Here is a 24,876-nt window from a genome sequence, read left to right as displayed (position 1 = left end):
GTTCCAGGATTTTGTCCCGTGTGGTGTAGGTACACCCACCGTACTGTTAGGGAGGGAGTTCCAGGATTTTGGCCCAGCGACAGTGAAGGAACGGCCAATATATTCCCAAGTCGGGATGGTGAGTGGCTCGGAGGGGAACTTGCAGGTGGTGGTGTTCCCCATGTGTCTGCTGCCCTTGTCCTTCTAGGTGGTAGAGGTGGTGGGTTTGGGCGGCGCTGTCGAAGGAGCCTTGGCGAGTTGCTGCAGTGCATCTTGTAGATGGTACACACACTGCTGCCCCTGTGCGTCAGTGGTGGAGGGAGTGAATGTTTGTGGAGGGGGTGCCGATCGAGCGGGGCTGCTTTGTCCTGGATGGTGTCGAGCTTCTTGAGTGTTGTGAGAGCTGCACTCACCCAGGCAAGTGGGGAGTATCCCATCACACTCCTGACTTGTGCCTTGTAGATGGTGGACAGGATTTGGGGAGTCAGGAGGTGAGTTACTCTCCGCAGGATTCCCAGCCTCTGACCTGCTCTTGTAGCCACAGTATTTATATGGCTGGGTCCAGTTCAATTTCTGGTCAATGATAACCCCCAGGATGTTGATAGTGGGGGATTCAGTGATGGAAATGCCATTGAACATCAAGGGGTGATGGTTAGATTCTCTCTTGTTGGAGATGGTCATTACCTGGCACTTGTGTGGGGTGAATGTTACTTGCCACTTGTCAGCCCCAAGCCTGGATATTGTCCAGGTCTTGCGGCATTTGGACATGGACTGCTGCAGTATCTGGGGAGTGGTGAGCAGTGTACTTTTACAAATGCTGTGAATACAGTTTATTTTTCGAGACAGAAGGATGTGCAGAGGTATGGTCTAGCGGGCTGCCCATCTGAAGTGTGATCGCTTGCACGCGGGAGTGCTAAACACCCGGCACTCGCTTGGTCAATAAATAAGGGTTTCCTGCCTGAAGCGGGACTTGCATTCAAGGCTGGTTTGGCGTCAGTGCTCCCCACAGTCCGGGTTCCGATACTCAGGGGGTACCGAGGTACCCATCCCCCCACTCCTCCCCCCATCCCCGGTCAAGGGTCTTACACCTCCGTGCGATGATCCTGTAAGACCTCTGCATGACCTTAACGTGTCCAGCCCACGCTCTGGGACACGTGGAGGTAAGAAGATAAGGCCTAATAGGGAAGAAGAGTGGGGGGGGGGGGTCACTCGATCGAGCGCCTCACCGAAGGGAGGGGGGCAAAGGGATGGCGGTAGCACTGGTGCACGCTGACAAGACAGCCAGACCAGAGGGTCGCTACACTTCTGCAGTTGATAAAGGATCCACTATCCCTGGAAACCAAGAGGGAGACTTCGGTCAAACCTGTATAAAACACTAGTTCAGCCCCAACTAGAGTATTGTGTCCAGTTCTGGGCCCCGCATTTTAGGAAGGATGTGAAAGTGTTAGAGAGAGAGAGAGAGTGATAGACAGAGAGAGAGAGAGAGTGAGAGACAGAGAGAGAGAGAGAGAGAGTGAGAGACAGAGAGACAGAGACAGAGAGTGAGAGACAGACAGAGAGAGAGAGATAGAGAAAGAGAGCGAGAGAGTGGCAGAGAGAGAGAGAGAGAGAGAGAGGAAAAGATTGACGAGAATGGTTCCAGGGATGAGGGGACTTTAGTCCCGTGGATGGATTGGAGAAGTTGGGACTGTTCTCCTTGGAGAAGAGAAGGTCGAGAGGAGATTTGATGGAGGGTGTTCAAAATCATGAGGGGGTCTGGGACAGAGCGGACAGGGAGAAACTGTTCCCATTGGCGGGAGGATCGAGAACAAGAGGGAGGCGGATTTAAGACGATCGGTAAAAGCAGCGACAGAGACGTGAGGAGAAACTTTTTCACACAGCGAGTGGTTAGTATCTGGAACGCGCTGCCTGAGAGTGTGGGGGAGGGGGGGGGTAGGATCAATCGAGGCTTTCCAAAGGGGGGGGAATTGAATCGTTATCTGAGGGGGAAGAATGTGCGGGGTGACGGGGGGTAGAGGGAAGGGGGAATGGGTGAGATACTCTTGCAGAGGGGCCAGATGACACCTTTCTGCACAGAACCTGCTCAAGGATTTGATGAATTAGCATTACTCAGGGAGGGGAACTCCAGTCCTAAATAACCATCTCTTCAGCCTGAGACAATGCCAACGAGTTAGAGGGTCAGTGCTGAGGGAGCGCTGCATTGTCAGAGGGTCAGTGCTGAGGGAGCGCCGCGCTGTGGGATGGTCAGCGCTGAGGGAGTGTAGCACTGTCGGAGGGTCAGCATCGCACTGTGGGAGGGTCAGCGCTGAGGGAGCGTCGCACTGTCGGAGGGTCAGTGCTGAGGGAGCGCCGCACTGTGGGAGGGTCAGTGCTGAGGGAGCGCCGCGCTGTCGGAGGGTCAGTGCTGAGGGAGCGCCGCGCTGTCGGAGGGTCAGTGCTGAGGGAGTGCCACACTGTTGGAGGGTCAGCGCTGTGGGAGTGCCGCACTGTCGGAGGGTCAGCGCTGAGGGAGCGCCGCACTGTCAGAGGGTCAGTATGAGGGGGGGTATCGTGAGGGGCTGAATGGCCTCATTTTGTGCTGTGCTGCAAATCAGTTGAGTTTGACCCGAACACTCATTAATATTTCCCCCATTTCTTCCGAGCAGCGCTTAAAGGACCGCGGCCTCCTCTGAGTGACACCTTCAGCAGCCAATCAGGGGATGGAGCGCGGCCGGATTGGAACGTTGATACATTGTGGGGGGCGGGAGATTTGAAATTGACGCAAAGGCGGAAGTGGCTGCGCTGGGAGGAGAGGGAATGGGTCTCCTCCTCCTCCAGCTCCTGTTCCTGGGCTCGGTCCTCGGGCTGTATCCCAGCCCCCGGCCTCGGGAACAGCCCCAGCTCCTGGAGGAAGGCAGGCAGCAGCTCCGCAAGGTCCAGGAGCTGACCCGGCTGCCGGGGTACGGCCGCTGCTGGAGCGAAGCCCTGGCCAAGGCGGAGAGGGGCTGCAGGGAACTGGACCAGGAGGAGCACAGCAAGATCGCCCTGTATTTTACTCACTGTCACCTGGAGAGGTGAGTGAGAGAGAGAGAGAGAAAGGGAAAGAACACAGGGAGGGAAAGAACACACAGAGAGAGAGAAAGAACAGAGAGAGTGAGAGAGAGAGAAAGAACAGAGAGAGAGAGAGAAAGAGAGAGAGAGAGAAAGAGAGAGAGAGAGAAAGAGAGAGAGAGAAAGAACAGCGAGAGAGAAAGAACAGCGAGAGAGAGAGAGAAAGAACAGCGAGAGAGAAAGAACAGCGAGAGAGAAAGAACAACGAGAGAGAGAAAGAACAGCGAGAGAGAGAGAAAGATCAGAGAGAAAGAACAGAGAGAGAGAGAGAGATCAGAGAGAGAGAGAGAAAGAAGAGCGTGAGAGAGAAAGAAGAGCGAGAGAGAGAAAGAAGAGCGAGAGAGAGAAAGAAGAGCAAAAGAGAGAGAAAGAAGAGCAAAAGAGAGAGAAAGAAGAGCAAAAGAGAGAGAGACAGAAAGAACAGAGAGAGAGAGACAGAGAAAGAACAGAGAGAGAGAGACAGAGAAAGAACAGAGAGAGAGAGACAGAGAAAGAACAGAGAGAGAGAGACAGAAAGAACAGAGAGAGAAAGAACAGAGAGAGAAAGAACAGAGAGAGAAAGAACAGGGAGAGAAAGAACAGGGAGAGAAAGAACAGAGAGAGAAAGAACAGAGAGAGAAAGAACAGAGAGAGAAAGAACAGAGAGAGAGAGAGAAAGGACAGAGAGAGAAAGGACAGAGAGAGAAAGGACAGAGAGAGAAAGGACAGAGAGAGAAAGGACAGAGAGAGAAAGGACAGAGAGAGAGAGAGAAAGGACAGAGAGAGAGAGAGAAAGGACAGAGAGAGAGAGAGAGAGAGAAAGAACAGAGAGAGAGAGAGGACAGAGAGAGAGAGAGAGAGAGAAAGAATAGAGAGAGAGAGAGAAAGAACAGAGAGAGAGAGAGACAGAGAGAAAGAACAGAGAGAGAGACAGAGAAAGAACAGAGAGAGAGAAAGGACAGAGAGAGAGAAAGGACAGAGAGAGAGAAAGGACAGAGAGAGAGAAAGGACAGAGAGAGAGAAAGGACAGAGAGAGATAAAGGACAGAGAGAGATAAAGGACAGAGAGAGATAAAGGACAGAGAGAGATAAAGGACAGAGAGAGAGAAAGGACAGAGAGAGAGAAAGGACAGAGAGAGAGAAAGGACAGAGAGAGAGAAAGGACAGAGAGAGAGAAAGGACAGAGAGAGAAAGGACAGAGAGAGAAAGGACAGAGAGAGAAAGGACAGAGAGAGAAAGGACAGAGAGAGAAAGGACAGAGAGAGAAAGGACAGAGAGAGAAAGGACAGAGAGAGAAAGGACAGAGAGACAGAGAAAGGACAGAGAGACAGAGAAAGGACAGAGAGACAGAGAAAGGACAGAGAGACAGAGAAAGGACAGAGAGACAGAGAAAGGACAGAGAGACAGAGAAAGGACAGAGAGACAGAGAAAGGACAGAGAGACAGAGAAAGGACAGAGAGACAGAGAAAGGACAGAGAGACAGAGAAAGGACAGAGAGACAGAGAAAGGACAGAGAGACAGAGAAAGGACAGAGAGACAGAGAAAGGACAGAGAGACAGAGAAAGAGAGAAAGAGAGAAAGAGAGAAAGAGAGAAAGAGAGAAAGAGAGACAGAGAGAAAGAGAGAAAGAGAGAAAGAGAGACAGAGAGAAAGAGAGAAAGAGAGACAGAGAGACAGAGAGACAGAGAGACAGAGGACAGAGAGACAGAGAGAAAGACCCCGTGCTGTACCTGTCCTGGGAGTGTTTGATGGGGACAGTGTAGAGGGAGCTTTACTCTGTATCTAACCCCGTGCTGTACCTGTCCTGGGAGTGTTTGATGGGGATGGTGTTGGGGGAGGTTTACTCTGTGTCTAACCCAGTGCTGTACCTGTCCTGGGAGCGTTTGATGGGGACAGTGTAGAGGGAGCTTTACTCTGTATCTAACCCTGTGCTGTACCTGTCCTGGGAGTGTTTGATGGGGACAGTGTCGAGGGAGCTTTACTCTGTATCTAACCCCGTGCTGTACCTGTCCTGGGAGTGTTTGATGGGGACGGTGTTGGGGGAGGTTTAATCTGTATCTTATCTGAAATAAATTTGATTACAAGCGGTGTATAGACAGGATACAGAGTGGAGAGGGTGAGGTGAAAACAGGAAGTTAGCAGGCCTGGGGTGCATGTGACTGATAATTAGCGTGATTATCTTTGGTAGTTGTGGGGGATATTCTGTTACTGCAGTTTTAAGAGGCAGTGCTTGGCCTAAATAGCCAAGTGGTTATGGTACTGGGTTTGTAACCCTAAGATCAAGAGTTCAAATCTCACAATGGCAAACTATGAAACAATGTAACTTCATCTGAAATAGATGGAAATGGGTTTATACTCGAAAGAGTTACCAGTCTTATTATGTAGGTTCCATGGTGTAACGGTGAGCACTCTGGACTTTGAATCCAGTGATCAGAGTTCAAATCTCGGTGGAGACAAGTTTCTTGGGCACCCGGTGCGGAAGGGGGTCGGGAAGGAGGAGGACCTCCTCGTGAACCTGCTCCTGGGCCTGGCCAAGTTGGCCATTAACAGGTCCAGGCAGCGGGCGATCGACGGGGGAGTCCCGCCCGATTGTTTGTCCCTCTTCCGCGGCTACGTTCGCTGCCGGATGTCCCTGGAGAAGGAGCACGCGGTGTCTGCTGGCACTCTCGAGGCCTTCCGTGCTCGGTGGGCACCGCGGGGACTGAGGTGTTTTGTTGACCCCTTTAATCACATTTTGATTTAAAGTTTGTAAGTTTCCTTTAAACTTTGTTCTTGGTTTTACAGCTGACCTGAATTAGGGGCTGTGCCTGATTTATCCCAATTTTGTTGATTTGGTTTTCATTTAAAAGATTATCAAGAGTTCAAATCTCACAAAGGCAAACTACAAAACAATGTAACTTCATCTGAATAGGAACAGATGGAAACATGTTTGTACTCAAAAGAGTTACACCTTTTGGCTTGGCTTAAATAGCCAAGTGGTTATAGTACCGGTCTTGTAACCCCCAGATCAAGAGTTCAAATCTCACAATGGCAAACTATGAAACAATATAACTTCATCTGAAACAGATGGAAACAGGTTTACTCAAAAAGAGTATCAAGAGTTCAAATCTCACAATGGCAAACTATAAAACAATTTTAAGAGGCAGTCTCAGATGAAAATAATATTAGTAGTATTAATGCTGTACAGCTGGTCCTAGTTCCAGCTCGTGTGTGTGTGAAGTTTGGAGGCTGTCCTTCACCACAGAATGGCCCTGGGACCTGTCCCTTTTGCCTGGGGAAGAGCTGGCAGCCTGTTTGTACACAGCAAGATCACACAAACTGCGACTGAGTCAAAAAACACTCAAACCCAAAAGACTTAAACTGTGTGTTCACAGAATCTCAGCCCTGTTTCCAGTCCTAAGGGGCAGGGCACTGTGGGAGGGTCAGTGCTGAGGGAGCGCCGCACTGTCGGAGGGTCAGTGCTGAGGGAGCGCCGCACTGTCGGAGGGTCAGCGCTGAGGGAGCGCCGCACTGTGGGAGGGTCAGTGCTGAGGGAGCGCCGCACTGTCGGAGGGTCAGCGCTGAGGGAGCGCCGCACTGTGGGAGGGTCAGTGCTGAGGGAGCGCCGCACTGTCGGAGGGTCAGCGCTGAGGGAGCGCCGCACTGTCGGAGGGTCAGTGCTGAGGGAGCGCCGCACTGTCGGAGGGTCAGTGCTGAGGGAGTGCCGCACTGTGGGAGGGTCAGTGCTGAGGGAATGCCGCACTGTCAGAGGTTCTGTTGCTGCAATCGGACATTAAAACCACGTCCCCTCCTGCCCCCTCAGGTGGTTGGAGAAGATCCCACGGCCTCTGTTGAAAGAAGTGCTGGGGTGTGGGGGTGGGGTCAGTTCTGCCTGGTGTCCTGGGTCCGATTCTGATCCCTAGGAAGCAGGTGATCTGGGCATTACCACGTCGGCTTTTTTTGTGGGATCTTGCTATGCGTAAACCTGCTGCTGCATGTACTGCTTTCCATCCCTAATTGCCCCCTTGAGAAGGTGGTGGGTGAGCCGCCTTCTTGAGCCGCTGCAGTCCCCGTGTGGTGTAGGTACACCCACCGTGCTGTTAGGGAGGGAGTTCCAGGATTTTGTCCCGTGTGGTGTAGGTACACCCACCGTGCTGTTAGGGAGGGAGTTCCAGGATTTTGTCCCCGTGTGGTGTAGGTACACCCACCGTGCTGTTAGGGAGGGAGTTCCAGGATTTTGACCCGTGTGGTGTAGGTACACCCACCGTGCTGTTAGGGAGGGAGTTCCAGGATTTTGACCCAGCGACAGTGAAGGAACGGCCGATATATTTCCAAGTCGGGATGGTGAGTGTCTCGGAGGGGAACTTGCAGGTGGTGGTGTTCCCCATGTGTCTGCTGCCCTTGTCCTTCTAGGTGGTAGAGGTGGTGGGTTTGGGCGGCGCTGTCGATGGAGCCTTGGCGAGTTGCTGCAGTGCATCTTGTAGATGGTACACACACTGCTGCCCCTGTGCGTCGGGGGTGGGGGGAAGGGGGTGAATGTTAACGGTGAGTGGCTCGGAGGGGAACCTCTGCTCGATCTCTGGTCCTGTGTCTGACGAATCGGGGGATCGCTGGTGAAACTTGACCCACCGCTGGCTTCAAGGGGACCAAAGATGCTTCCCTTGGCTGCAAACAGGGATTTGTCTGGGGGTGATTTTCACTTCTGGAAGGAAGGAGTGATTGGATTTTTTTTTTTGTTCTCTGTGCTGTCTCCCCCCGCCCCCTCCTCCCTCCCTCCCTCTAGGTCTGGCAAGAGCTTCCCCAGTTGTCCAGAGGGCAGCACTATTCTCGCCTGTACCGAGGGCATGGACTCGATGGCGTTTGGGGCCTACACCGAGTTTTTCACTCACGCCCACAGCATCTGTTACTATCTGCAGAGTGAACAGTGGCAGCAACAGGCAGAGGACACCATGGACAGGTAGGCCAGGGAGGGTCAGGGGAGGGTTGGGTGGAGGGGGTGGGTGGGGGGAAGAGGGAGGGAGGGCCGGGGAGAGGCTGGATTGAGGGGAGGGGCGGAGGGCAGGGTCTGAGGGGAGGCAAGAGGGTGGCTGGGGTGAGGGGGGGAGGTGGAGAGGGGTGGGAGAGAGCAGTGAGAGTGTTGACTAGTCAAGGTGCTGACCTCTCACCTTGTGAGTGTGCTTGGAGGGAGGGAGTTACGTCTCCCCTGGAATCTATCCGATCCCGATTTAGACGGTCGTGGATTCGAGCTCTGCCCCATCAGAGAAACGAGGCCCAGAATCCAGGCCCGATAATCCCGCCCCCCAGTGTCAGCGCCGAGGGAGCGCCGCGCTGTCGGAGGGTCAGTGCTGAGGGAGCGCCGCGCTGTCGGAGGGTCAGTGCTGAGGGAGCGCCGCGCTGTCGGAGGGTCAGTGCTGAGGGAGCGCCGCGCTGTCGGAGGGTCAGTGCTGAGGGAGCGCCGCGCTGTCGGAGGGTCAGTGCTGAGGGAGCGCCGCGCTGTCAGAGGGTCAGTGCTGAGGGAGTGCCGCACTGTGGGAGGGTCAGTGCTGAGGGAGAGCCGCACTGTCGGAGGGTCAGCGCTGAGGGTGCGCCGCACTGTCGGAGGGTCAGTGCTGAGGGAGCGCCGCACTGTGGGAGGGTCAGTGCTGAGGGAGCGCCGCACTGTGGGAGGGTCAGTGCTGAGGGAGCGCCGCACTGTGGGAGGGTCAGTGCTGAGGGAGCGCCGCACTGTCGGAGGGTCAGTGCTGAGGGAGCGCCGCACTGTGGGAGGGTCAGTGCTGAGGGAGTGCCACGCTGTCGGAGGGTCAGTGCTGAGGGAGTGCCGCACTGTGGGAGGGTCAGCGCTGAGGGTGCGCCGCACTGTGGGAGGGTCAGTGCTGAGGGAGAGCCGCACTGTGGGAGGGTCAGTGCTGAGGGAGCACCGCACTGCCGGAGGGTCAGTGCTGAGGGAGCGCCGCACTGCCGGAGGGTCAGTGCTGAGGGAGCGCCGCACTGTCGGAGGGTCGGCGCTGAGGGAGCGCCGCACTGTCAGAGGGTCAGCGCTGAGGGAGCGCCGCACTGCCGGAGGGTCAGCACTGAGGGAGCGCTGCAGTGCCAGAGGGTCAGCACTGAGGGAGCGCCGCACTGCCGGAGGGTCAGCACTGAGGGAGTGCCGCACTGTGGGAGGGTCAGTGCTGAGGGAGCGCCGCACTGTGGGAGGGTCAGTGCTGAGGGAGCGCCGCACTGTCGGAGGTGACGTCTTTTGCGATAAGACTTTGGGAGTGTTGTGTAACCCTTCCAGCCTTGTCTCCCTCCTCTGTGTAATGCGTTCGCTACACGGTTCGTTACTACTCTACAGGGTAGAGCTCGAACGATGGGCAATGCCAGGGGTGGTCTTCTCGAAATGTCTTATACATTGTGCGCGTTGTCTGTCATGGCCCCACCGCTGCCCCCTGCTGACCCACTCTCGTGGCGTTCCGACGATGATGGAGTCTTCTGGGGTCTTCTGGGGGAGGGCTGCCTTGGCACCGGTGCAGAGCAGAGCCAAGTGCGCCGGGGGGTGGAGTCCTGAGGCTGAATGCTAACCCCGTGGTGACCTCCTTCTAGACTGACCGCGACGTCGGGCAGTGTGGCACGCCGGCTGGAGGCCACCAATCAGATGGCCAGGGAGATGATGGAAGTCCAGAATGCCACTCTGGCCGCCCAGGAGGAGATCCTGCGCAGCGGCGACACGCTGAAGATGACCCTCCAGCAGTCCACGCAAGGTCAGTGCGGGGTCAGCGTGCGAGCGCTCAGGGTCTCGCTGTTGGGATAGGCAGGCGGGGTCGAGTTCTGAGGGATGGCGAGGGAGCGTCTCATTCCCTCAGCGGACAGGTTAATCACCGCGCGACTCGGATTTATGCGATTATGTAAAAGCATACGGATTCGGAGCAGGAGGAGGCCATTCAGCCCTTCGAGCCTGCTACCCCCATTCAATAAGATTGTGGCTGATCTGATTGTGGCCTCAGCTCTACTTTCCTGTCCATCCCCTCCTCATAACCCTCGACTCCCTCGTCGATCAGAAATCTGTCTCGCTCGGCCTTGAATATATTCAGTGACTCAGCCCCCACTGCTCTCAGGGGGAGGGGGGGGGAGAGAATTCCACAGACTGACCACCCTCTGAGAGAAGAAATTCCTCCTCATCTCCGTCTTCAATGGGAGACCCCTCATTCTGAAACTGTGACCCCCCCACCTCCCCTCATTCTAGGTTCCCCCCCAAGAGGTGGAGGGAAACATCCCCTCAGCATCCACCCTGTCAAAGCCCCTCCCCTCAGAATCTGACATGTTTCAATAAGATCACCTCTCATTCTTCTAAACTCCAATGGGTAGAGGCCCAACCTGCTCAACCTTTCCCCATCAGACAAACCCCCTTCGTCCCAGGAATCAGCCGAGTGAACCTTCTCTGAACGTCTTCCAATGCGAGTCTGTCCCTCCTTAAGTAAGGAGACCAGAACTGTCCACAGTGCCCCAGGAGCGGCCTCACCAACGCCCTGTCCAGTTGTAGCAAGACTTCCCCACTTTTATACTCCATCCCCCCCCTCGCAATAAAGGACAACTTTCCATTTGGCTTCCTAATCACTCGCTGCATCTGCGTACTAACTTCTTGTGATTCATGTACCAGGACACCCAGATCCCTCTGCTCCGCAGTGTCCTGCAGTCTCTCTCCATTTCAATAATATCCTGCTTTTCTATTCTTCCTGCCAAAGTGGACAAGTTCACATTTTCCCACATTATACTACGCCTGCCAACCTCTGCCCCCTCACTTAGCCTACCGGTATCCCTCTGTATCCTCCTCACAGCTTACTTCCCCGTTGACCTTTGTATGGCCTGCAAATTTGGCTACAATACGCTCAGTCCCTTGGTCGAAGTCATGAATACAGATTGTAAATAGCTGAGGTCCCAGTTGCCACTCCACTTGATACAGTTCGCCAGCCAGAAATTGGCCCAATTTTCCTTACTCTGTTCCCTGTTAGTTAGCCAATCCCCAAGCTCTTATATTACAGCGGTGGAGTTGAGGGGTAAATTTTTTAATCCAAGAGGGTGGGATCTCGTTGCCTGAAAGAGTTAAAGATGCAAAAACCCTCATCGCATTGAGGGGGAAAAAACTCTTCTCTTAGCACATGAGGTGCAAGAACCAACAGAACATGGACCAAGCGGTGGAAGAATGGATGAGAGTACAGAACTCTTTTCGGCCAGTATCAACAAGATAGGCCAAGTGTCCTCCTCCTGTGCCTCGTTTCTCTGATCCTGTGTGAGGGTTGCTCTTCATACATGGGAGAATGGAGACCCCAGAGTGAATTACAGGCTGAGACCTAATGGAGAAGGGGTGGATTTAGGCAGTGAGTGACACCCACCCGAAAGAGTCTCTCTGTCCGCGTACCGGAACAACACTCGTTCACAGCCCTGTCTCCACCTCCATTTTGATATTCTCATAGGCTTCAAATCCCTCCCACACCACCCTCCCTTTCATTATAAACACCTCCAGCCCCTCAAACCCTCCCTATCTCTGTAACCTCCTCCAGCCCCTACACCCCTCCCTATCTCTGTAACCTCCTCCAGCCCCTGACAACCCTCCCTATCTCTGTAACCTCCTCCAGTCCCTACACCCGTGCCTATCATTATAAACACCTCCAGCCCCTACAACCCTCTCTACCTCTGTAACCTCCTCCTCCAGCCTCTACACCCCTCCCTATCTCTGTAACCTCCTCCAGCCCCTACAACCCTCCCTATCTCGGTAACCTCCTCCAGCCCCTACAACCCTCCCTATCTCTGTAACCTCCTCCACTCAAAACAAACCCCCCTATCTCTGTAACCTCCTCGAGCCCCTACATCCATCCCTATCTCTGTAACCTCCTCCAGCCCCTAGACCCCTCCCTATCTCTGTAACCTCCTCCAGCCCCTACCCCCCTCCCTATCTCTGTAATCTCCTCCAGCCCCTACCCCCCTCCCTATCTCTGTAACCTCCTACAACCCTCCGAGATCTCTGCGTTCCCCCAATTCTGGCCTCTCGAGCATCCCCCGATTCCCATCGCTCCACCATTGGCGGCCGGGCCTTCAGCTGCCTGGTGGGGGGGGCCCTGAGCTCTGGAATTCCCTCCCTAAACCTCTCCCCCTCCCTCCCTCTCTCTCTCTCTCTCTCTCTCTCCTCTAAGAGGCTCCTTAAAAACTGATCTCTCTGACAGAGCTTTGGGTCCCCTGTCCCTAATATCCCCACGTGAGGCTCGGGGTCAGATTCTCCCTGATTCACGCTCCCGTGAAGCCGCTTTGGGAGGTTTTACTGGGTTCGAGGCGCCGTCTCAAAGCAGGTTGTTGTTGTTGTTTCCAGGTGTGCAGCAGGTGTTTCGGGAGATGCAGGACTCGACGCAGGAGCAGCAGCGGGTCTTTGCTGAGATCTTCCGCCGGCTCTCGTACCTGCACCAGTTCGTCATGATCGAGTCTGCGACATTCTCCTCGCTCACCTACAACCTCCTGGCAATGCTGGTGGCATTTCTGGTGACCGCTACCCAGCGCACAGCATCAGCCAGGTGCTGAGGTTTTCCGGGGTCTGCTGCTGGGAGAGTGTTTGACGGGGACGGTGTAGAGGGAGCTTTACTCTGTATCTAACCGCGTGCTGTACCTGTCCTGGGAGTGTTTGATGGGGACGGTGTAGAGGGAGCTTTACCCTGTATCTAACCCCGTGCTGTACCTGTCCTGGCAGTGTTTGATGGGGACGGTGTAGAGGGAGCTTTACTCTGTATCTAACCCCGTGCTGTATCTGTTCCTGCTCCACAGGCTGGTCCTGTTTTTGCTGATCTCCCTGAGCGTGTACCTGGAGAGGACTGTGTATTCCTCTGGAATGGATCCAGCCAAGTCCAGCTATGAGCACACGGTGGGTCCCAGTCATAGGTTGAAGGTAACACTATTTGGAGATATCGTGGTGAGTGGCAGGGGAGGGGTAAGAATGAAGGATTCTTCCCCCCTCTGCCGGCGTGTGTACGCGCGAGGTCGGATTGTGGGAGCACATGCCTCCCTTGTTTTGAACAGAGGGGTCTTATGTTTGCTGTCTCCCCAGTCCTTTGGCACCACCCGTGTGTCTAACAAGTTGGCAGGATTGTGTCCAGTCCCTCCCTGCAATGTCCACTCTCACTGCCCTGGGTATCGTTGGATGCCAATCGTCCAGCTATGGGGACGAGTGCCACCTTTTAAGTGCCCCATGTTTATCCATTTTTCGCTCTCTTCTGGTGAAAGCAGCTGTGTGAAGTACAGTATCCTGGGCTTTATTCATAGGGGCGTAGAGTACAGGAGCAAGGAGGTTATGTTAAACCTGTATAAAACACTGGTTCAGCCCCAACTAGAGTATTGTGTCCAGTTCTGGGCACCGCACTTTAGGAAGGATGTGAAGGTGTTAGAGACGGAGAGAGAGAGAGACGGAGAGAGAGAGAGACGGAGAGAGAGAGAGACGGAGAGAGAGAGAGAGAGAGACGGAGAGAGAGAGAGACGGAGAGAGAGAGAGAGAGAGAGAGAGACGGAGAGAGAGAGAGAGAGAGACGGAGAGAGAGAGAGAGAGAGAGACGGAGAGAGAGAGAGAGAGAGACGGAGAGAGAGAGAGAGAGAGACGGAGAGAGAGAGAGAGAGACGGAGAGAGAGAGAGAGACGGAGAGAGAGAGAGAGACGGAGAGAGAGAGAGAGAGAGACGGAGAGAGAGAGAGAGAGAGACGGAGAGAGAGAGAGAGAGAGAGAGAGACGGAGAGAGAGAGAGAGAGAGACGGAGAGAGAGAGAGAGAGACGGGGAGAGAGAGAGAGACGGGGAGAGAGAGAGAGACGGGGAGAGAGAGAGAGACGGGGAGAGAGAGAGAGACGGGGAGAGAGAGAGAGACGGGGAGAGAGAGAGAGACGGGGAGAGAGAGAGAGACGGGGAGAGAGAGAGAGACGGGGAGAGAGAGAGAGACGGGGAGAGAGAGAGAGACGGGGAGAGAGAGAGACGGAGAGAGAGAGAGCGGGAAAAGATTGACGAGAACGGTTCAAGGGACGAGGGGACTTCAGTTCCGTGGACGGATTGGAGAAGTTGGGACTGTTCTCCTTGGAGAAGAGAGGGTCAAGAGGAGATTTGATGGAGGGTGTTCAAAATCACAAGGGGGTCTGGGACAGAGCGGACAGGGAGAAACTGTTCCCATTGGTGGGAGGATTGAGAACCAGAGGGACACGGATTTAAGACGATCGGTACAAGCAGCGACGGAGACTCGAGGAGAAGCTTTTTCACGCAGCGAGTGGTTAGGATCTGGAACGCGCTGCCTGAGAGTGTGGGGGAGGGGAGGCAGGGTCAATCGAGGCTTTCCAAAGTGGGGGGAATTGGATCATTTTCTGAAGGGGAATGTGCAGGGTGATGGGGAGAGGGCAGGGGGAGTGGGTGAGTTGGTCTTGTAGAGGGCCAGCATGGGAGCGATAGGCCGAAGGGCCTCCTGCTGTCCGATGATTTGTCAGCTCGGCCTCCATCTCCACAAGACAAACTCCTTCCTTGGGTCCTATTCAGCCGTTCCCGCCCTTCAATCCCATTTTATTTGTTAGCTGTTCGTCTCTTTGCCTGGCCCCTCGCCCCTTGTAATCCCTTTCTCAGTTCTCCTCTCCCCATCCCAGCTTACATATAAACGTACGAACTCTGAGCAGGAGGAGACCACTCGGCCCCTCCAGCCTGCTACCCCCATTCAATAAGATCGTGGCTGATCTGACTGTAAACCTCAACCCCACATTCCTGCCTATAACCCCCACCCCACCCCGCCCCGATAACCTTTGACTCCCTTGTTAGTCAAGAATCTACCTACCTCGGCCCCAAAAAGGACATTCAACGATCCGGCGATAAAAGCAGAAAATACTGGGGAGACTCGGCAAGTCCGGCAGCGTGGGTGATGGGAGAGAAACAGGGTTTAACGTTTCGAGTCCCCTGTGACCCTGCAGAGCTGAAGCAGAGTAGGAACCAGGTGGATTTTATGCTGTTTGAGAGGGGGTGGAGTGAAATAGAAGGTCGGCGATCGGTGGGAGCTCAGGAGCGATGGACAAAGATGCCCTGGACCCAAGAGAAAAGGGAGTGTTAATGGTAGTGTTAAAGACTGAAGAAGGTGCTGATGGTGGCGTAAAGGTAAGATAGCAGATTGTGTTAATAGCAGAACGAGGATCAGCGCTCTGTGAAAACACAACTTAGAAGCAAATAACAGGTAGCCCTGTGAGGTGGGGAGGTGTTGGGGTAAAAAGATTAAAAAAAATGAGCCAGCCTCCACTGCTCTCAGAGGCGGGGCGGGGAGAGAATTCCACAGACTGACCACCCTCTGAGAGAAGAAATTCCTCCTCGTCTCCATCTTCAATGGGAGACCCCTCATTCTGAAACTGTGCCCCCCACCTCCCTCCCCTCGTTCTAGATTCCCCCCCACGAGGTGGGGGAAACATCCCCTCAGCATCCACCCTGTCAAACCCCCTCCCCTCAGAATCTGACATGTTTCAATAAGATCACCTCTCATTCTTCTAAACTCCAATGGGTAGAGGCCCAACCTGCTCAACCTTTCCCCATCAGACAAACCCCCTTCGTCCCAGGAATCGGCCGAGTGAACCTTCTCTGAACGGCTTTGAATGCGAGTCTGTCCCTCCTTAAGTAAGGAGACCAGAACTGTGCACAGCGCTCCCGATGTGGTCTCACTAACACCCTCCTTGCTGCAGGTGCTTGGTTTGCAGTTGAGTTATACGCTTGAGCTTTTATTGTAACTATCATTCTAACATCCACCTCCTTATCCTGAGGGGGTTAACTCTAGGTTTCCATCCTCTTTGCCAGCTCATGAAGATGTCTATTTCCATTTCAATCTCTTGTGCAGCTCAAAAACGAGTCACAGGGTTTAAAAAAAAAAAATCTTTCACGGGGATGTGGGGGTCGTTGGCCAGGCCCAGCATTTGTTGCCCATCCGTAATTGCCCCCTTGAGAAGGTGGTGGGTGAGATGCCTTCTTGAGCCGCTGCAGTCCCCGGGTGGTGTAGGTACACCCACCGTGCTGTTAGGGAGGGAGTTCCAGGATTTTGTCCCGTGTGGTGTAGGTACACCCACTGTGCTGTTAGGGAGGGAGTTCCAGGATTTTATCTCTGTGGTGTAGGTATACCCACCGTGCTGTTAGGGAGGGAGTTCCAGGATTATGTCCCCGTGTGGTGTAGGTACACCCACCGTGCTGTTAGGGAGGGAGTTCCAGGATTTTGTCCCGTGTGGTGTAGGTACACCCACCGTGCTGTTAGGGAGGGAGTTCCAGGATTTTGTCCCGTGTGGTGTAGGTACACCCACCGCGCTGTTAGGGAGGGAGTTCCAGGATTTTGTCCCGTGTGGTGTAGGTACACCCACCGTGCTGTTAGGGAGGGAGTTCCAGGATTTTGTCTCTGTGGTGTAGGTACACCCACCGTGCTGTTAGGGAGGGAGTTCCAGGATTTTGTCCCGTGTGGTGTAGGTACACCCACCGTGCTGTTAGGGAGGGAGTTCCAGGATTTTATCTCTGTGGTGTAGGTACACCCACGGTGCTGTTAGGGAGGGAGTTCCAGGATTTTGTCCCGTGTGGTGTAGGTACACCCACCGTGCTGTTAGGGAGGGAGTTCCAGGATTTTATCTCTGTGGTGTAGGTACACCCACCGTGCTGTTAGGGAGGGAGTTCCAGGATTTTGTCCCGTGTGGTGTAGGTACACCCACCGTGCTGTTAGGGAGGGAGTTCCAGGATTTTGACCCAGCGACAGTGAAGGAACGGCTGATATATTTCCAAGTCGGGATGGTGAGGGGCTCGGAGGGGAACTTGCAGTTGGTGGTGTTCCCCATGTGTCTGCTGCCCTTGTCCTTCTAGGTGGTAGAGGTGGTGGGTTTGGGCGGCGCTGTCGAAGGAGCCTTGGCGAGTTGCTGCAGTGCATCTTGTAGATGGTACACACACTGCTGCCCCTGTGCGTCGGGGGTGGAGGGAGTGAATGTTTGTGGATGGGGTGACGATCAAGCGGGCTGCTTTGTCCTGGACGGTGTCGAGCTTCTTGAGTGTTGTGGGAGCTGCACTCATCCAGGCAAGTGGGGAGTATCCCATCCCACTCCTGACTTGTGCCTTGTAGATGGTGGACAGGCTTTGGGGGAGTCAGGAGGTGAGTTACTCTCCGCAGGATTCCCAGCCTCTGACCTGCTCTTGTAGCCAAAGTGTTTATATGGCTGGGTCTAGTTCAGTTTCTGGTCAATGGTAACCCCCAGGATGTTGATAGCGGGGGATTCAGTGATGGTAATGCCATATAAAGCCTTGGAGCAGTCTTGGATAGGGTGGATGTGGAGAGGACATTTCCTCCTGTGGGAGAATCTAGAACAAGGAGGGTCACTGTTTCAAAATAAGGGGTCGTCCATTTAAAATGGAGATGGGGCAAATATTTTCCTCTCAGAGGGTCATGAGACGTTGGAACTCTCTTCCTGAAAAGGCGGTGGGAGCAGAGCCTCTGAATATTTTTAAGGCTGGGGGTGGAGAGGTTCTTGGTAAGCAAGGGGAGGGTGACAGGTTACCGGAGGTCGGCGGGATGCAGATTTGAGACTACTGTCGGGCCTAATTCAATGGGGGAGCAGGCTCGAGGGGCAGAATGGCCTCCTCCTGCTCCTCGCTCGCGTGTATTGAACGTCAAGGGGCAATGGTTGGATTCTCTCTTGGCTGGAGGTGGTCAATGCCAGGCGTGAATGTGACTTGCCACTTGTCAGCCCAAGCCTGGATATGGTCCAGGTCCACTAAGAGGGGTAGATGAAGTGAGAGACCTTGGCGTACAAGTACACAGGTCCCTGAATGCAGCAGGTCAAGTAGGCAAGTCTGTAAAGGAGGCATATGGAATGCTTTCCTTCAGTGGCAGAATGTAAAAGTAAGGATATAATGTTGGCATTGTATAAAACACTGGTGAGGCCACAACTGGAGTATTGTGTGCAGTTCTGGTCACCGCATTACAGGAAGGGTGGATTAGCTCTGGAGAGAGTGCAAAGGAGGTTTACAAGAATGTTGCCGAGGTTGGAGAAGTGTAGCTACGAGGAGAGATCGGAGAGGTTGGGGTTATTTTCCTTGGAACAAAGAAGGCTGAGAGGTGACTTGATTGAGGTGTACAAAATGATGATGGGAGTAAATAGTGGACAGGATAAAATTGTTTCCCTTGGTGGAGAATTCTAGAGCCGGCGGACATAGATTCAAGATAAGTGGCAGAAGGTGTAAGGGCGGGGGGGGGGGGCGACATGAGGTACTTGAGGGTAGTGGGTGTCTGGAATTCGCTGCCCAAGTTGGTGGTAGAGGCAGAAACTTGAAACTCTTTTAAAAAGTACCTGGATCTGCACCTGAAGTGCTGTGAGCTGCAGGGCTATGGGCCGGGTGCAGGGAGGTGGGATTAGAAAGGGCACCTGGGTGTCCTCGGGCTGGCGTGGACGAGATGGGCCGAACGGCCTCCTCCGGTGCTGTAGCTTTCCTGTGCAGATGGGGCATTCAGTGCGAGCTCCACTCCACGGGCGAGGAGAAGTGGGGTAAGAGGGAACGCATGTGCTCCGAATTAACCCCACCCCGACGCTGACTCGACCTCTTGTCTCCCTCTCTCTCTCTCTCTCTCTCTCTCTCTGCGTCAGGAGCGTGTGTACTCGCGGATCTGGCTGCTGCGGAGGCTGGTGGCCCTGGCGGGGCTGCTGGCGCTGGCGTACTCTGCCGCGACCTACCAGGACGTGGCCAGGCAGAGCCTCGAGCTCCTGCACAGCGTGAGGGACTCCCAGAGCCAGCTGCAGAGGATGATCGAGGAGGCGGGTGAGTGTGGGCTGGGGTGGGGGCGGTGGAGGGGTGGAATTGTGCACGTCCTCCCCTCGGCTTGGTTCAGCTTGTCCTCCTGCCCTCCCTCCCTCGACGTGCCCCTGGGATGTCCGAGAAGCGAGGCACCCCCACCCCCCACCCCCACCCCCACCCCCACGCCGGTCGAATAGCCGGGACGCGCTAGGCCGCGGCGAAGGCAGCCCGCGCGGGTTTGGGTGGGGGTCCGGGAGGCGTGCCGTCCGTCGGCGGTCCTGGTGCTTCTAACCCTTCGACTGTGGGGTGCGTCGCACCACAGCCGTAACGGCGTCCACTTCCCCTGCCCTGTGGTGGTGTCTGTGTCCATTTGTGCAGTGGAGGCAGCTTAAACTCTCTCTCTCTCTCTCTCTCTCGTTTCACCAGTGCCGCTCCTGTCACCACCCCGCAGGCTATGGCAGGGCGGGAGGCTGATTGAAGTGGAACAGGATTCAGGAATTGGGGACCTAAAGACCCCAAACAAGGAGTGTCTCCCATCAGGAGCGGCCCCATCATCTGAGGAACGTGAGTAAAGAGGCTGTCTCGATTTTCAACTTTAAACACTCCCAGGAAAGGTACAGCACGGGGTTAGATACAGAGTAAAGCTCCCTCTACACTGAACCCAGCAAACACTCCCAGGACAGGTACAGCACGGGGTTAGATACAGAGTAAAGGTCCCTCTACACTGTCCCCATCAAACACTCCCAGGACAGGTACAGCACGTGGTTAGATACAGAGTAAAGCTCCCTCTACACCGTCCCCATCAAACACTCCCAGGACAGGTACAGCACGGGGTTAGATAAACAGTAAAAGCTTCCTCTACACTGTCTCCAACAAACACTCCCAGGACAGGTACAGCACGGGGTTAGATACAGAGTAAAGCTGCCTCTATACTGTCCCTCTGAATGAGTAACGTTTTGGGGCGGAGGGAACCTGTGGGGGGGGAAGATGCAGTTGAGTTTGGGGGAGGTGGGGGTGCCGTGCCTAGAGGTGTAAGTGCGGTGATGGGTGTCGACTCACGCCCCCAGGGGTTCGGGTGCCATCCTCCAGGTTCGGCCCGGACGTACCTCGAGGCTGGGAGGCCACGTCCGATCTCCGAAAGGGGAGGTCCCGCAGCCGGCCGGAATTCCAATGGGGGCCGGGACACTTCCCTGTTTCAGGGTGCCCGACCACCAACCCCCACCACCCCCCCACCCCCCCACCTCCACCTCCCTCCCCAGGGAGTGGGGGTTGTAGACGCCAACCAGAGAGGGCAGACGGTGAGGCCTCGACTGGCAGTGCCCCAGCTGTTTCCCCCCCCACACCGGGCTCCTTCCCCAGGCGGGTCGGTCAGTCTTGGTTGACAGGGCTCGAGTCTGTGTTTGAACCCCCCCCCCCGGGGGGGGGGGGGTGGAGGAGGAGGAGGAGGGGAGGGTTTATTTTGGTGGGGGGGTGTGGTGGGGGGGTGGTGTAAATGTTGCGTCTGCGGCCGCAGTGCTGATTTCCGATCTGTCCGCCCGGTAGCCGCAGCGCCGCTGACCAGTACACCCAAGAAGGGGAGCCCCGGACCTCGGTCACCATCCCGCTCGGCCGCGAGGAGGCGGAGCTCCAGGAGGTCAGAGGTCTCCGTCTACAACATCCTCGTTCCGGAATCGGTGAGTGGCATCGGTCGGTGGGATCTTCCTGTGCCTTGGAGGGGCGGGGCAGAGGTCCAGCCTTCCCTGGACTTTGTGTGAAAGGGAGCTGTCCCCCACCACCGCCCCCACCCCCCCCCACCCCCCACTCCACGGCCAGGCAACAACCTGCATTTATATAGCGCCTTTAACTTCCAGAAATGTCCCCAAGTTGTTTCACAGGGTGGTCATTGGGACAGAGAATCTGACCCCGAGCCAAGCACGGAGATATTAGGGACAGGGGATCCAAAGCTTGGTCAGAGACGTCAGTATTTAAGGAGCGTCTTAAAGGAGGAGAGAGAGACGGAGACAGACAGAGAGAGAGAGGTGGAGAGGTTTACGGAGGGAATTCCAGAGCTCAGGGCCCCCCCCAGGCAGCTGAAGGCCCGGCCGCCAATGGTGGAGCGATGGGAATTGGGGGATGCTCGAGAGGCCAGAATTGGAGGAGGGCAGAGATCTCGGAGGGTTGTAGGAGGGTACAGAGATAGGGAGGGTTGTAGGGGCTGGAGGAGGTTACAGAGATAGGGAGGGGTGTAGGGGCTGGAGGAGGTTACAGAGATAGGGAGGTTTGTAGGGGCTGGGGGAGGTTAGAGATAGGGAGGGTTGTAGGGGCTGGAGGAGGTTACAGAGATAGGGAGGGGTGTAGGGACTGCAGGAGGTTACAGAGATAGGGAGGGTTGTAGGGGCTGGAGGTTACAGAGATAAGGAGGGGTGTAGGGGCTGGAGGAGGTTACAGAGATAGGGATGTGGGGGCTGGAGGAGGTTACAGAGATAGGGAGGGGTGTAGGGGCTGGAGGAGGTTACAGTGATAGGGAGGGGTGTAGGGGCTTGAGGAGGTTACAGAGATAGGGAGGGGTGTAGGGGCTGGAGGAGGTTACAGAGATAGGAGGGGGGCAGGAACGAGGCCAGAGAGGGATTTGGAAACGAGGATGGGTGGGTTTTAGAATGGGAGGTGTTGCTGGCCCGCTGAGCCAGTGTGGGTCAGCGAGCACAGGGCTGAGGGGTGATGGGCGAAGGGGACCCGGTGCGAGTGAGGAGAGGGGAGGAGCAGGTTTTGGGCGCGTCGGTGTTTACGGGCAGAGGATTCTTCCGCGGAAATTGCCAAACCGAGTCTGCCAACCTGGAATTGCGTGTTCAATCTCTGGTGGGAAGCTTGGGCGGAGGTGGGGTGGGGGGTGCTGAGGTGGGAATCTCTACCCGGGTCAGATTCCAGGCTGTGGGACTGTACTCTGAGTGAGACCTCCCCCCCCCCCCCAACCTCCTGCCAATTGCGCCTCTCTGGGGGCTGGAGGTTGGGGAGGAGCCTGGGACCATTTGGGTGGATTTTAAAATCGATTCACAATCTTTTGCCTTTTACTCACAGCCATCGAAGTACAACCTGCGTCGGAGGAAACCCTCACGGGACAGTGCGTCTTGAGCGCGCAAACTCTGCACTCGAGACTGTGGGCAACTGAGCCTCAGAGACTCGTCGAGAGAGAGAGTGTGTGTGTGTCTGGGCTCCGCGTTGCCTTAATGAAGGAGCATTTCCAGGGCGTGACTCTCCCCCCAACCCCCCCCCCCCCCCCACCCCCCCCCCCACCCCCCCCCCCCCAGGTGTCGCTAGCGGGCGCTCGGAGTGTCGCTTGTCTTCCCCCCTCCCGCTGGCTTTGACGGGTCCCGCTGACGACCACCTCCCCCACCCCTCCCCCCAAGGTACCGGACCCGGAGCCACTTCTAAAGTAACCCGGGCGCCTCATTCTTGCCCCCTTCCTGTGCCGCCTCACTGCCCCCCTCCCCCCAGCCCCCCACCCCGGCCTGCAGATGCACGGCCCCATTGCCTGGGTAACTCTTAGCGCACCAGGGCCGGGTTTCCCGTCAATGCTATTGAGAGCGGCCGGCGGTGGGGGTTTTATTTGTAAGTCGCTGACTTCATGTTCTTTGAGCCATTTGCGACGGTCAATAAACTGATTTTACGGAAGTGGGGTCGATTGATTTTGTTCATCCTCGGGGGTGGTCAGCTGGTGCGCTCTTGCCGATGGATGGAAGAGACCGGCAGGTTCTGCGGCCAGTGCCAGTATTTTTTTTTTAAAAAGTGTCGCTGACAGAAGATGTTCCGTCTTGAACTCATCGGGACGATCGCAAGAATACCCATTGCGAAGGCAACAACAATTTACACCATCCGGGAAGAGAGCGCTGATGGCTTGGCAAGTGGACTCTGATTGGTAGAGGCGTTGCCACGGAGAGTGCGCCAGCACATAACTCCAGTTGTGCGCCACCAAACGACTGGATTCGAAAAGGGTCGTCGAGGTCCAGGGGACACCCAGAGCAGCCGAGATCAAAACAGTCGCGCTTCCTTTCTTGATAGCTGTCCAGGTTTCACAGCCGTACCGTTCCGGCCGAGCTGGGAGGAGTGCGCCGTCCGTCTCCAGTCTCCCTGCTCCGCGGGGTCACAACGTACGTTTCGATGATTTCTCCAGCGAGCGACACGACCGAATCTGTCCATTACCCATGGATCTCGGAGTGACCACTCAATGCCCGCGGCAACGCCTCTAGCAATCAGAGTCCACTTGCCAAGCAATCAGCGCTCTCTTCCCGTACAGTATAAATTGTTGTTGCCTTGACATTTGGTATTCTTGCCATCATCCTGATGAGTTCAAGTCTGATGTCAATGCCCAGGATTCTTCAAGGAGCAACATTATTGGCTTATTTTAAAACCAGAAAAGGGAAAGCTTATTAACATACAGTGTGAAATATGGTAAAGTATAATAATTACTCTAAATACCCTAACTCGCTCATACACCAAAACAACATTATAAAATAAACTAGAAGAATTCTGTCAAAAGGTTAAAAGTCAATGGGTCAAGGGGAAAACAATAGATGGCGGAGTCCTTGAAATGGTGTCTGGGTTATACAGTTGGTCTCTCTGCGCTGGCCTGAGAAACAATCGGTGACTCTTGCACTACTTTTCGGGAGGACTCGAGGAAAACTTGCAGTCACTCTATTTCAGAACGTAGAGCAACTTCCATTCGCTTTTTCGCTTTGGGACTGGGTCTGGAGCTTCAGCAGCTGCTGTCTTCTTTACTCAAGCAGTTGGTCCTTCATGTATTCTCCCCAAAGCAACACCATGGGAGGGGGTGGGGTGGTCGTCAAGAGGTTTCTAGCTCCTTTAAAACTGCTCCTCTGGTAAAATGCTGTCTTTTCTGGGAACAGCAGCCACCGGCGTCCTTGCAATAACCCTTTAAGGGGCAGTGTCTTTTGAAAAGACCCAAGTTCTTCCGGAATGTTCCTCATCCTTGAAGATGAATCGTTTCCCGTGATTAAAGTGTTCATGAGCGTCCACCCACCCAACCACCGAGGTGCTGAGCAGGTCGGCCTCACAAAGCTCAGCAGAGACCAAGTGCAGACTGGGTGACCATTGTGTGGAACACCTCCGCACAGTCACATGAACCCCCCTACCCCCGGCCATTTTAACTCACCACCTTGCTCTCGCGCTGACATCTCTGTCCTTGGCCTGTGGTAACATTGCAGTGAAGCCCCACGCTACTCGGAGGGACTGCGCCTCATCTTCCGACGAGGTACTTTACGGCTTTCTGGGCTTGACGTTCGGTTCTAATAACATCAGATCGTGAACTCCGACCTCTGTTGTGGAACTTTGCCCTGCCCGAAATTCTTTACACGTTTTTGCTTTCCGACCTTTATTCCGCTATTAACACCTCCTCTGGACCAATGCTGTTTCTTTAATACCACCATTGCCTCTTACTCCGTGACACCTTTGTTATGTTAATCTCTCCTGCCCTTGACCATATCCCAGACCATCCCTTTGTTCCTTGTCCGTCATGGCAATCGCATCCACCCAAAACTGCAACGCACCTCCCCGCCCACCCACCCCAACAACTGGGGAAATAGCATCTCTCGATCAACGTTATGATGTTCTTTAATCGTCCTGAGTCCCTCGATCAGATCACCCCTGAATCTTCGGTTATTGAGGGAATACAGTCCCAGTTAGGATTAACTGTCCTTGGAATTTTACACTTTCAACCTCCAATTAACCACCTTGACCTTTTTAAATTTATTCAAGGGACGTGAGTGACCATCGAAGAGTGTAAATGAGGACCTCAGGTTTCATGAGACATCCTGAAAGATGGCCCTTCCGACAGTGCGGCGCTCCCTCAGCGCCGACCCTCCGACAGTGCGGCGCTCCCTCAGCGCCGACCCTCCGACAGCGCGGCGCTCCCTCAGCGCCGACCCTCCGACAGCGCGGCGCTCCCTCAGCGCCGACCCTCCGACAGCGCGGCGCTCCCTCAGCGCCGACCCTCCGACAGCGCGGCGCTCCCTCAGCGCCGACCCTCCGACAGCGCGGCGCTCCCTCAGCGCCGACCCTCCGACAGCGCGGCGCTCGTTCAGCGCCAAC

At 55.1% G+C, this 24,876-nt stretch overlaps 1 protein-coding gene and 1 non-coding gene across 2 annotated transcripts; both read left to right on the top strand.

Moving 5' to 3' along the window:
* Nucleotides 1-2,759: 2,759 nt before the first annotated feature.
* Nucleotides 2,760-22,036, top strand: LOC121272821. Its single transcript, XM_041179616.1, has 9 exons — nucleotides 2,760-3,032; nucleotides 7,810-7,983; nucleotides 9,609-9,766; nucleotides 12,367-12,565; nucleotides 12,813-12,909; nucleotides 18,648-18,819; nucleotides 19,222-19,359; nucleotides 20,338-20,468; nucleotides 21,850-22,036. The coding sequence occupies exons 1-9, from the start codon at nucleotides 2,776-2,778 to the stop codon at nucleotides 21,901-21,903; spliced, it is 1,380 nt and encodes a 459-aa protein (XP_041035550.1). The 5' UTR covers nucleotides 2,760-2,775; the 3' UTR covers nucleotides 21,904-22,036.
* trnaq-uug lies at nucleotides 5,432-5,503 on the top strand. Its single transcript has one exon. It is a non-coding gene; the product is annotated as a tRNA-Gln (tRNA).
* Nucleotides 22,037-24,876: the final 2,840 nt, after the last annotated feature.

The sequence above is a fragment of the Carcharodon carcharias genome, chromosome 35, assembly GCF_017639515.1.
Source record: "Carcharodon carcharias isolate sCarCar2 chromosome 35, sCarCar2.pri, whole genome shotgun sequence".
NCBI lineage: Eukaryota > Metazoa > Chordata > Chondrichthyes > Lamniformes > Lamnidae > Carcharodon > Carcharodon carcharias.
Note: the sequence above shows the minus strand (reverse complement) of the source record. Positions and strands in the feature narration are given on the sequence as shown.

Excerpts from the sequence above, each read along its gene's own strand:
- LOC121272821 (XM_041179616.1), top strand. The coding sequence starts at position 2,776 with ATGGGTCTCCTCCTCCTCCAGCTCCTGTTCCTGGGCTCGGTCCTCGGG. Across the intron at positions 3,033-7,809 it reads ACTCACTGTCACCTGGAGAG|GTCTGGCAAGAGCTTCCCCA; the intron begins GTGAGTGAGAGA and ends CCCTCCCTCTAG. Across the intron at positions 18,820-19,221 it reads GAGGATGATCGAGGAGGCGG|TGCCGCTCCTGTCACCACCC; the intron begins GTGAGTGTGGGC and ends TCGTTTCACCAG.